Source organism: Salmo salar, chromosome 18 (genome assembly GCF_965601325.2).
Source record: "Salmo salar chromosome 18, fSalSal1, whole genome shotgun sequence".
NCBI lineage: Eukaryota > Metazoa > Chordata > Actinopteri > Salmoniformes > Salmonidae > Salmo > Salmo salar.
In genome coordinates, this window is record NC_138308.1 from 69,773,940 (window position 1) to 69,786,899 (window position 12,960).

A 12,960-nucleotide genomic window follows, 5' to 3' on the forward strand; every position below is an offset into this window, starting at 1 on the left:
ATCAAAAGCCAGCCTTCCAACTCTCTCTTTTCGCAAATCTCAGCTGACTTGATCAACTGTGCGTGAAGCATTAAGCAACAAAACAAAACTTGTGGCCAAAAATGTAACCAAGTAATTCGAAACGTACGGGAGAGACAATGCAATGGACTGTGTACAGGAGCATTGAAACATGATCTATTCTATTCACTTGTCGATACAGATACTCATCCATGCAGTATTGTTCGATCACTCGCTTTCTTCCAGACTCGTTCTCTCTCACACACGCTGTTATAGTCACAGGGCAGGAGGGTTTAGGGTCATTATATATCGTGTGGATGAAGGGCGGGTGGGTGGCAGGTTGAATAAAAAGAAAACAATGGCCTACCTTAAGACATCCATAAATGTCTCATTCTTGTGCAATTTATATCTGTAGGCTACATTGAGGTTTTTACTTCATTATTTTAGGCTATCTGGTTTTAGTGCGTAAACCTAAGCTTTGGGGCATAACTGTCAGGCGCCAAATAGCCTACAGGTCAATCACTTTTGGGAACGGGCAGAAAAAGTCAGTGTCGAACCACGGAGGCAAAAAGGTCAATGTCAGAGTTTAATTAAATAAGAGAAAAGCTGCGAAAGGAGAGTTGAAAATAAAGAGAAAGGAAGACCGGAAAATGAATGTTTGGGAAAGATTTGGCTAAGTGGTAAAAGATGATGAGAGCAGTGCAGGCTATGTTAAGTGTGATGATTGTGAAGCGCCATACAAATCTGACAGTCACAAGACGGGGACTTCAAATAGGCATATGGCATGTCAAGGGAACTGTAGCCCACTGGGTTAAATGCAAACTGAGCCTATATATTAACTCCTGCAAAATTAAGCATTTCTTGCAGTAAAACGATACACAAAACATAGGCTAAACTTGGACTCAGGAACAGGAGTGGAGAAATATCATTTATTTATTTCAGCATCTTGAGATAATGCGCCGTTAGATACCGTCTGTATCAGTAGAGACTGTGGAGGTTAGGACCGCTCATAATAACGGCTGGAACGAAGCAAATGGAATGGCATCAAATCATGCGTTTGATACCATTCCACTGATTCTGCTCCAGCCATAACCACGAGCCTGTCCTCCCCAAGTAAAGTGGCACCAACCCTCTGTTCGTGTAGAGGTGCTATCTTTATAAGTATCTTGAAAGCTGATAGTATTTCAACCACATAAAATATGCATCCAAGCCAAACTGAAATGTTATCAGAAACATGTTGGGTCTGGGTCGTTTTCAAATCTTTCTATTTACAACCGGTCAAATTGATGTCATATGGACATTTTGCACAGAAAATCTTTAGTTTATTTTTTTGAGTTAAACTATTGCATTTTCTCCCCGGTCCCTAAATCTCTTCGCTCTGCAGAGATGACAGAACTTTACCGATGTCAACTAAATTGAAGCATTCATTCCATAAATTTATGACATTACTTTGGTGAGCAAGAGTTTAGTCTTCTAGGGTAACGTATAATGACAGAAGAGAAGCTACATGTATCTAAATTATATACAAGCTGACAAAAAAAAATAGCCTACCAAAATGTCTGAAATTATAAGCAGAAACATCTAAATCAGGCAAAAGAAATTCGGCACCCCCTGTCAAAAACTCGTTCCGCTGTCTGACTAGCCTGCAGCGCATTTTCTATATTAGTGGGTTAGGGTCGGGTGCGGGTCACAGATTTTCACTAGCCCATCACATACGGTGCATTCGGAAAGTATTCACAACCCTTCTCTTTCTCCACATTTTGTTACGTTACAGCCTTATTCTGAAATGGACTGAATAAAACAAATTCTTTAAATCAATCTACACACAATACCACATAATGACAAAGCGAAAACAGGTTTAGACATTTTTGCAAATGTATAAAATAAAAAAACCCAGATATACCTTATTTACATATGTATTCAGACCCTTTACTATGAAACTCAACATTGAGCTCAGGTGCATCCTGTTTCCATTGATCATCCTTGAGATGTTTTCTACAACTTGATGGCCTCCATCATTCTTAAATGAAAGAAGTTTGGAACCACACACTAGAGCTTTCTAGAGCTGGCCGCCCGGCCAAACTGAGCAATTGGGGGAAGAAGGGCCTTGGTCAGAGAGGTGACCACGAACCCGATGGTCACTCTGACAGAGTTCCTCTGTGGAGATGGGAGAACCTTCCAGAAGGACAACCATCTCTGCAGCATTCCACCAATCATATCTTTATGGTAGAGTGACGAGACGGAAGCCACTCCTCGGTAAAAAGCACATGACAGCCCACTTGGAGTTTGCCAAAAGGCACTTAAAGGACTCTCGAACTATGAGAAACAAGATTCTCTGGTCTGATGAAAGCAAGATTGAATGCTTTGGCCTGAATGCCAAGCGTCACGTCTGGACGAAACCTGACACCATCCCTACGGTGAAGTGTGGTGGTGGCAGCATCATGCTGTGGGGATGCTATTCAGTGGTAGGGACTGGAAGACTAGTCAGGATTGAGGGAAAGATGAATGGAGCAAAGTACAGAGAGATCGTTGATGAAAACCTGCTCCAGAGCGCTCAGGACCTCAGACTGGGGCGACGGTTCACCTTCCAAAAGGACAACGACCCTAAGCACACAGCCAAGACAACGCAGGAGTGGCTTTGTTGAGTGGCCCAGCCAGAGCCCGGACTTGAACCTGATCGAACAACTTTGGAGAGAAAAAAATACTTGTGCAGCGAAGCTCCCCATCCAACCTGACAGAGCTGGAGAGGATCTGCAGAGTAGAATGGGAGAAACTCCCCAAATACAGGTGTGCAAAGGTTGTAGCGTCACACCCAAGAAGACTCGAGGCTGTAATCGCTGCCGAAGGTGCTTCAACAAGTAAGTAAAGGGTCTGAATACCTAGGTACATTTGATATTTCAGTTTTTGCAAAAATGTCTAAAAAACTGTTTTTGCTTTGTCATTATGGGGTATTGTCTGTAGATTGATGGGGGGGGAAACTATTTAATCCATTTTAGAATAAGGCTGTAACATAACAAAATGTGGAAAAAGTCTAGGGGTCTAAACACTTTCCCGAATGCACTGTATCGTCGGGCGGTTGCGGATGGGTTATCAGCTATTGCGGGCGGATGAAAACAAACAAAAAAAACTGCTGACCCGCGCACCATTAACACACACAGAGAGAATGATTATCACATCCTAACTTCTGGCCAAACACATGTACAAAAACAATCTCATGAGGCAACAACACTCCCACAACCCCAGCGTTTCTGCAGGAAAGGGGCTTAAACTTCATGCACAAATGACTGACGTAAACGTTGCACAGGACAAACATTGTACGACAGCGTGTGTATAAGGTAGAGTGCGTCTTGATTAACCTCAGATTGTGTGGGCCCGCACCTCTGAATCATAGGGCTTTGAACATCATCGTTAATATATTTGAATGAAAAGATAGTGCATTATCATTATCTGTTGTGAAAGGAGCCATACTAGTATTTCATGCCAATAATCACAGGTCTGATCTAAGCAAACATGGCTTCTATGAGTCACAGGGGGTATGAAAGATGTAGCCAAGAACGTGGGCAGAATCTTGGAGCAATTGCATGAATGCCAATATACTGCATGTAAGGTTAGCCTTGCAATATTAGCCCTCTCCTGGTAGCCCCACAGCCGCTGTTGCTAATGCTAACCATTAAAACTGAAACCACTAATGAAACCAATAATAAAGAGCTCCATTTCAATACATGTACCTATAAAGCTAGTGTGCAGAGTACATTTTTCATGGAAAACAGTATCTGCCATAAGACTCCTACAGCAACCAGTGGTGTGCCGGTGTGGTACCTATAACGTCTTCACCATAACAAAATTGGGTGAGAGACCTTAGCCATTTTTAAAGGATACAGTTGGGCCTGGTTGGGCACTTGCAGGTACAGTTGGCATGTACAAAAAGGTACAGTTGGGCACTTGCAGTCCCAGATCGCATTGTTGCAGGTATGTCTGCACTCGCAAAGGAGAGTTACTGCATGACCAAAAGTATGACCAAAAGTATGTGGAGACCTGCTCGTCGAACATCTCATTCCAAAATCATGGGCATTAATATGGAGTTGGTCCCCCTTTGCTGCTATAAAGGCTACCCTGGGGTGGCAGGGTAGGCTAGTGGTTAGAGCGTTGGACTAGTAACCGAAAGGTTGCAAGTTCGAATCTCCGAGCTGACATGGTACAAATCTGTCGTTCTGCCCCTGAACAAGGCAGTTAACCCACTGTTCCTAGGCCTTCATTGAAAATAAAAATGTGTTCTTAACTGACTTGCCTAGTTAAATAAAGGTAAAATAACAACCTCCACTCTTCTGGGAAGGCTTTCCACTAGATTTTGGAACATTCAGCCACAAGAGCATTAGTGACATTGGGTACTGATATTGGGCGATTAGGCCTGGCTCGCAGTCAGAGTTACAATTCATCCCGAAGGTGTTCGATAGGGTTGAGGTCAGGGCTCTGTGCAGCCCAAACCATGAAAACAGCCCCAGACCATTATTCTTCCTCCACCAAACTTTACAGTTGGCACTATGCATTGGGGCAAGTAGCATTCTCCTGGCATCCGCCAAACCCAGATTCGTCTGTCAGACTGCCAGATGGTGAAGCGTGATTCATCACTCCAGAGAACGCATTTCCACTGCTCCAGAGTCCAATGGCGGCGAGCTTTACACCACTCCAGCCAACGCTTGGCATGGCGCATGGTGATCTTAGGCTTATGTGCAGCTGCTAGTCCATGGAAACCCATTTCATGAAGCTCCAACAGTTATTGTGCTGACGTAGGTTCCAGAGGCAGTTTGGAACTCGGTAGTAGTGTTGGAACTGAGGACAGGCACTCAGCATTCCCGGTCTGTGAGTTTGTGTGGCCTACCGCTTTGTGGCTAAGCCATTGTTGCGCCTAGACATATCCACTTCACAATAACAGCACTTACAATTGACCAGGGCAGCTCTAGCAGTTCAGAAATATGATGAACTGACTTGTTGGAGAGGTGGCATCCTATGACAGTGCCACGTAGACCGTCTCTGAGCTCTTCAGTAAGGCCATTCTACTGCCTTTTGTTTCCTATGGAGATTGCATGGCTGTGTGCTCAATTTTATACACCTGTCAGCAATAGGTGTGGCTGAAATAGCCGAATCCACTAATTTGAAGGGGTGTCCACATACTATTGTGTATATATAGTATACCTTGTAACTATGCATTTATTCATGATGAGACATAAGATCAAGAACTGTTGCAGTTCTAGCCACAGGCCATCTTTGACTTTCAGGGGGATGTTCAAGAACGTAGCCAATAGCACTCCTGAACACATCGGGAAGTAATTAGAGGTTTGTGTTCTTGGTCCGTTTTTAGGGGAGGTATGGTATTTATAGTTGTGAACGGGAGCAACAGATGGGGATAGGATGTCCAGGAGGCGAAAGGGAAGAGGGGGACATGTTTCCTTTCTTCCAGTGCAATAATGCTGTACTTAGTTAAAGAGAACCAGCGAGGGTTATTTGCTTACACACACGGTCACATGCACACTGAGGCTAAGTGTACAGGCAGCCCAACTCCAATCTTTCAGCTCTTTTGCCAATAATTGGGCAAAAGATCAGAATTGGGCTTCCTGTGTAAACGTAGCCTAACAAGCATGCACACACACACACAGCTATTACACATTTCCCTGCTTCTCTTTTTTGTCTTACAACTGGCCTGAGGGCCAGTCACAGTAGTTTAGAAGAAGCTGGAGAGGAGAGATTCACAATGGCTGACTGCACGGGGCTGGAAGCAATCAAGAGTTGGCCACAGCTAGAGAGCTGAATTGGAGTGTGGTCTCTGGTCTGATTGGAGTGAGTGAGTGAGTGAGTGACACGCTCTCTCTCTCTCTCTCGCTCTCCTTCGATGACAGTGAGAAACTCATACTACAAATAGTTATTCAAGCGCTCAGTTAAAGCCAATGTTTGTCCAGGGTTCAACGACATATCACAAAGACAAATCAGAACCATCACAAAGACGATATGCTGATAAAACGACAATACTGGTAGGAAATGAAAACAACATTCTCTACTGGCTTTATACTGACTTGATGACAGTGACTGAAAGACCATGATTGTGTGAGAAACTAACAACGCCTCAACGCCTCAACGCCTCAAAACTACAAATTGTCATTCAAGGGTTAAGTTGAAGCCAATGTTTTTCAGAGATTGACACCTTAACACAAAGACAGATCAGAACCGTCACTGATTATTGGCTGATAAAAACGACAATACTGGCAGGAAAAGAAAACGACACAATTACGACTGAATCTTGAGTGAGGACAGGTTCGGATAGGTTTCTAGCTAGGTTATAACCTTGTAGGATGTTGCTCTAGTAGTCAATTTCACTATCACTTGCTGTATATGCTGAGCGGCCTGGGTCATCTAAGGTCTTGTTCCATGAGGAGCCAAGCGGGTTTGGACAGAGCAAACGGACTCTTTGTTCGGAGTGCATTTGCCCAAGCCGCTACCTTTCTCATCCAATTTGGAGAATGTTTCAATCAATTTGCTCAGCTCCCTCTCAAAAAAAGTCACTCTTGCCCAGGCTGACTTTTTGAAGAACAGTAGTTTCATTCAAGGAAAAAGTACTTTTCAATCAAGGTAGTGGTTTTATGGTTATGGGGACGCTATCGTCTCTAACTTAAAAAAAAAAAATGTTTTCTCTTCTCCAATTCCACTTCATTCTTATGTTGCTGTATCAAAGTCAATTTCCTATATATCTAGAAGGTCACCTTAATATATTGGGCCTATTTTGAGTGATTTATCATAATCCCCACCCGGCACAGCCAGAAGAGGACCTCCCCTCGGAGCCTGGTTCCTCTCTAGGGAGTTTTTCCTAGCCACTGTGCTTCTGCATTGCTTACTCTTTGGGGTTTTAGACTGGGCGTCTTTATAAGCACTTTGTGACAGCTGCCGATGTAAACAGGGATGTGTCAAATAAATGTGATTGATTGATCATTGTTACTTCATTGTTGTTCAAACAGTCTAAATTGAGAAGTGGCTATTTTTCCAACCCAGACTCTCAGAAGAGTCAGCAGTGACAGCTGGTTGAGTCTCTCTCTCTCACACACACAGACATACAGCGTCTTCCCACAGTTCGCCCACCCTGTCAGCTCCTTCCTGTGAACACCACCACCATGGCAGCATCACCACCTACAGAGAGCGTCCTTCCCCGTCACTTGTCCCCGGGACCCGTGTGATCACGAGCGTGTCGCCGCCACAACACATCCTGTGCCGTACTGTACTCCCCTGCACGGGGCGGTGGGCGATGCCGTCTTCAGTCTAACTCGTCACTCTGAACCCGAAACAGACAGACATATCACAGTGGAACACTCACTGTCTCACCCCGCGTTAGAGAATATATGCAGAGAAATGAATACTGCCTGCTGCTATACCTCCCTGTCCAAAGTTCAATAGAAAACTTTTCTTCTTTTTTTTAACGATCAGACCTTATTATCGAATGAGAGAATTCAGAGTAGAATTGTCTGATTGAATGGCGGTAACTGTGGACTATCGTCTTCATCAATCCATAACACACCCTCACCAAAGCCTACCATATAATACTCTGTACTTGGTACCAGCTGAAGATTAAATATTGGCCGCAAATATTGAGGCTAAACACAAGATGAAGAGGATCTAAGCAATCTAAAAATAAACATTTAAAACGCACAAGCAGATTTCTCTTGAGCTGTTTGGGGTCAACACTGTCACTGAGCTGATTGTGATGCCAAGTCTAAATCAGAGGGAAATGATGCAAGACCAGACTTGCTTTGCTTGCAGATAACAAAGCTATGAAGTATTCTGTTGACTGCTTGTAAAAGGCAGCATAAATCCAACAGAAATAGAGGTATGATCTCTCACACACACACAGTAGTGCAAAGAGCTTCTGGATATAGTCAACTGTTAAAAGCCCCTACCTTTTTCTCTCTCAATTTAAACATATCTGAAGTGGATTTTTTTTAAATATGTTTACCGTAGATTTCGGCTTTATATGGGTGATTAATGTAACAGCTTAGGTACTCGAGGGACTGGGACACAGATCTTGTCAGAACAATGAACCGATTTTCAATTTGTAAGAAACAATTATAAACTGCAATGAAAATGCAGTATTGAATGAAGTTAACGGACATTGACAAGTTCTTAGACCCTCGTCAGCATTGATTTGTGATTGGTGACTGAGCAGCATGGTAGTGTCAGCGTGCAGTGGAGAGAGACAGAGAGGAAGGTGATTTGATGGACAGTTCAGCCTAACACCCACAGAGGCAGACAATGACCCCTGAATGTAAACTTGCTGACTCACACTGACACCCCAATCCTTCTTACTGAATAACACATAGCGCTGATCTGAGGGCAGTTTTGTTTCTTAAGCCCTCAAATGGTTGAGTGTAGGATTGCCGTAGGGTGAGCTGATCCTAGATCTGTGCTAACGAGGACGTATTCTAGTCAGTGAGACATACTGACAGACAGGCCTTGCCCAGAGATGCTAACGGGGGTCTGCCCACGTGATGTTGACTGTTCCCCTGTGTGTTCCCATGTGTGCCTAACCACCCACTATTTTACAAGACAGTAAACAAAACATCAGCACATGAGGTGGGACAGTAACAGATGTGCCACAATGGCTCCCATTGTACTCAGTCATTATAGAAGCAGTAAAAGTTCCATTGTCAAGGCAGGAGCATAACCAATGCCACTGCAAAAAGGAGGCATAAACAATTAGAATAAGAGCCACAGACTGAGTTTTTGTCCCATTTAAAACCATGGTGAAGACATTTGGGGCCCAGATGTTGGGGTTATCACAAATTGGTGCATGCATCGTGGTAGGGGATACTCTTAAAACTAATAAACATCCTGTTTCAATATGCTGATGATGCAAATGACTTTTTAATGAGTTCCTCTCTTGCTTAACCTAGGAACATCTGAAATGTCTCCTGTGCAGCTGGTGGTCCAACAACTACAGCAACTGTAGAGAGACAGATACAAACTAAGGAGCAAATCTGGCATCCGGTAATTTGTTGGCATCGAAACGGAACTTGATACTTTGTAGCCTCCTATCCATTTGGGAGAGAAACAAAGTAACACTCAAGATAACATTCAGTTCTCACGCCTGCCATTCCATAGAAGTTACTTTGTTTCACACCTGTCTATAGGTCTATAGGATACAACAAAGTGCAATTTCACGATTGAAAACAGTGAGCAAGAACATGTTGTACTATACTATTTTTGCAATAAAAAAAATCACTGGCCCTAGGTCATCATCAAATGGATGTTACTCATTTATAACAATTGCAAACATATGTTGTTTTCTGTTTTGCAATTGCATGTTATGCACATAAAGTTTACATGCTGTTTTGTAATTTGCAAACTGATAAACCCACATAAGTAACCGTTCTATTGAGTGGGCTTGACAGGTGAAAAGCACACAGCAAATTCTCAAGTGTTAAATCAACACAGACTGTTAAATGTCACACTGTTACAGTGTCTATATGGGTCCACACTTTTCAGTGTTAAATTAACACTTTGCTTAGTGTAAAGCCTTATTTGCATATTTCTCAGTGTGCCTCGCCTTTCGAGTGAATTGCAGAGTTACCACCCATGAATGTATTTGTCAGTGACAGAGACATGGTTGTTGCATTCATTCATTTTCAGACCTGTGGCCTTCACCTAGTGAAATCCTAAGTGAATATGTAATAATTAAAATACATATTCTATTGTCTTAAATAATTGTATTTCATAAGGCTGTATTTTAAAGGCCTGAAATTCGGTGGCCTGAAACTCATGGTTTACAGGCCACATCAGGCCTGCAACTCACATTATGCTGGCTTGCAAAGTGACTTAATTCCTATTGGAATCCAGCCAGAGTGGGGATATCCAACGTTTTTTTATTCAGCCGCAACCTGCATTCAGAAAGACTGCCCGGGGTTAGGAAAACCAAGAAACACTACACGGCCCAAAGTATGAGGACACCCCTTCAAATTAGTGGATTCGGCTATTTCAGTCACACTCGTTGCTGACAGGTGTATAAAAGTGAGCACATAGTCATGCAATCTCCATAGACAAACATTGGCAGTAGAATGGCCCATACTGAAGAGCTCAGCCACATAGTGGTGGGCCACAGAAGCTCACAGAACGGGACCGCCGAGTGCTAAAGCAAGTAAAAATCATCTGTCCTCGGTTGCAACACTCACTACAGAGTTCCAAACTGCCTCTGGAACCAACGTCAGCACAATAACTGTTGGTCAGGAGATTCATGCCAGGAGAACGCTACCTACCCCACTGCATAGTGCCAACTGTAAAATATGGTAGAGGAGGAATAATGGTCTGGGGCTGTTTATCATGGTCGAGCAGCCGCAAACAAGCCTAAGATCAACATGCGCAATGCCAAGCGTCGGCTGGAGTGGTGTAAAGCTTGCCGCCATTGGACTCTGGAGCAGTGGAAACCCGTTCTCTGGAGTGATGAATCACGCTTCACCAACTGGCAGTCCAACTGACGAATCTGGGTTTGGCGGATGCCAGGAGAACGCTACCTACCCCACTGCATAATGCCAACTGTAAAATAAGGTAGAGGAGGAATAATTGCCTGGGGCTGTTTTTCATGGTTCGGGCTAGGCCCCTTAGTTCCAGTGAAGTGAAATCTTAACGCTACACCATACAATGACATTTTAGACGATTCTGTGCTTACAACTTTGTGGCCACAGTTTGAGGAAGGTCCTTTCCTGTTTCCGCATGACAATGCCCAAATGAGAGGTCCATACACATTTTTTGGTCAAGATCGGTGTGGAAGAACTTGACTGGCCTGCATAGAGCCCTGACCACAACCCCATTGAACACCTTTGGGATGAATTGGAATGCAGACTGCGAGCCAGTGCCCGACCTCACTAATGCTCTTGTAGCTGAATGGAAGCAAGTCCCCGCAGCAATGTTCCAACATCTAGTGGAAAGCCTTCCCAGAAGAGTGGAGGCAGTTGTAGCAGCAAAAGGGGAACCAACTGCATATTAATGCCCAAGATTTTGGAATGAGAAGTTTGACAATCAAGTATTCACCTGGTGTATTAGACTACCTAAATCATCTAAACCATTTCAGTAATGGGTGCAATAAGGCCTAGTAACAGATATGATTAGTTTAGAAAAATGTGTTATTTATAATTGATTAGCATAAGATTAATGAATCAATGTGCATGCAAAAACATTGAAACAAACCAAAAAACATTTTTTTTTTAAATCAACCTGCAATTGAGCATGCTGGGAAATATGATAAAAATATGGCCGTGGTTTTGGTTCAACTCTGGTTATTAAAGGGGCAGAGCAGTCAAAAACGAAATGTCCATGTGTTTTATATACATTTCCACATGAGGTTGAAATAATACTGTTTAATTATGAAAATTATGATAATACACTTTTCCTGTAGAATGTGTTAGAAAAGATTGCCTGAAATTTTAGCTTGTTTTACTGGGTGGGTTTTTTGGACCGCCTGTATAAATTCATAGAGAGTTTGCCCTCCTCTCTGCCAATCATAATAGCTAGTTCAGGTTACACATCCCTCCCATTAAGTTCCACCAATTAGGCCACTCTCTCAGACCATGTCCAGGAAGTCCTAGCAAAATTGTTGCTTGAGAAATAGCATTTTGCTAAGAATCTATTTTTGTTTATTTTTGACAATTTTTATTGAAAACTATCACATTAAGGTACTTAAATTGTTACCCAGAAATTATTTGATATTGAGATAAAAACAGCTGCATTGGGACTACACTGAGGTTCTTTTAATTTACACCATCAACACTAGAAATGTTACAATGAAAAATCTAAACTAGGTTACACCGGCCAATTTACAGTGTAGTCTACTCAAAATTAAATAAATATAAAGTTACCTAAAAAATAAGATTTTAGATGCTTGACTTACCTAGACTATTCGTAGAACCATCCATGATTGATTGTCCAGGAGTTATTTACTGTTCTCTAGTAGTGAAGTTTGTTTTTTGGTGTATTTTCCATACTGTATGCCGCTGGTTTACCTGAGGGTGTCAGAAGTCGTTCTTGAGAAAAGAGAGGAGGCACGCATGGCAACGAACGTACGCAGTTGCCGGAGAGGATTGGCCTAAAAAAATGCACTCAAATACTTACTGTACATAAATCCAGGAAATTAACTGAGTATCGGGTGGGAAAATGCACAATCGCCCAATAGATTCACATGCACACCGCACTAGAATAGCCAAAAAATATTATCCTGGAGACAAGGATAGGTTAACTATCCCCTCGTTTTTATATGACTACACGTGCATGCAATAATATGCTCCTTACTGAAACTTGTAACACAACTTTTTGGGTTACATACACCTAATGATGTATATAAACACTGGATTGCTAACGCTATGTATTGGCCATTGAAAGGCTCTGAAGACACCGGTCGGCCATATTGGCACTCCCCAGTAGGAGCAGTCCTCCATAGGAATGAATGCAATTCTACATTATTTCAAATAAATGTTTCATAGACAAAATGACATGTATTTAAGGATTTTGTTGTTGTAGTGGGGACAGTAACATTAGTCATCTAAAAAAATGATACTTTAGGGAATGTTTGTAAATATTTCTCTTTCATTTTTTATTTGTGTTTTGCTCACATAATATAGTGTTAAAGTGTCTGTAATAGAATAAACGTGGTAGAAACGAATGTAGACATTAATAAGTGCATTTCTATAGTTTCACCCCCAAAAATTACACCGGTAAGGGAGTGCCAGTATGAAGGTGAGGTGGCTTCAACACAGTGCCCCCAAAATGAGCCATCTAGTGTAAATCACAAATCACTGGTTACACCCCCCTGTCGTCCAAAAGTTCTGTTCAGCTGATTTGATTTTCACATAGATTTCCTGCCACTTCGTGGCGTGTTTGTGTACTGCATGTACACATGATGGCGGAATGGGTGTCGGCGTCCTTGTTTCTGTTATTATG

The 12,960-nt window shown here is 42.6% G+C and overlaps 1 protein-coding gene across 2 annotated transcripts in view; it reads right to left on the minus strand.

The window, feature by feature from the left end:
• The window catches only part of LOC106577522 (echinoderm microtubule-associated protein-like 3), a 29,994-nt gene extending 17,627 nt beyond the window's left edge, over positions 1-12,367 (minus strand). For both annotated transcript variants that reach the window (XM_045701311.2, XM_014155619.3), the window contains exons 1-2: positions 12,136-12,367; positions 11,915-12,026 (exon numbers count right to left, since the gene is read on the minus strand). In XM_045701311.2, the coding sequence (XP_045557267.1) occupies positions 11,915-11,939 (25 nt within the window). In that variant the 5' untranslated portion in view covers positions 11,940-12,026; positions 12,136-12,367. The remainder of the gene's footprint in view (positions 1-11,914; positions 12,027-12,135) is intronic.
• Between the last annotated feature and the right edge of the window lie 593 nt (positions 12,368-12,960).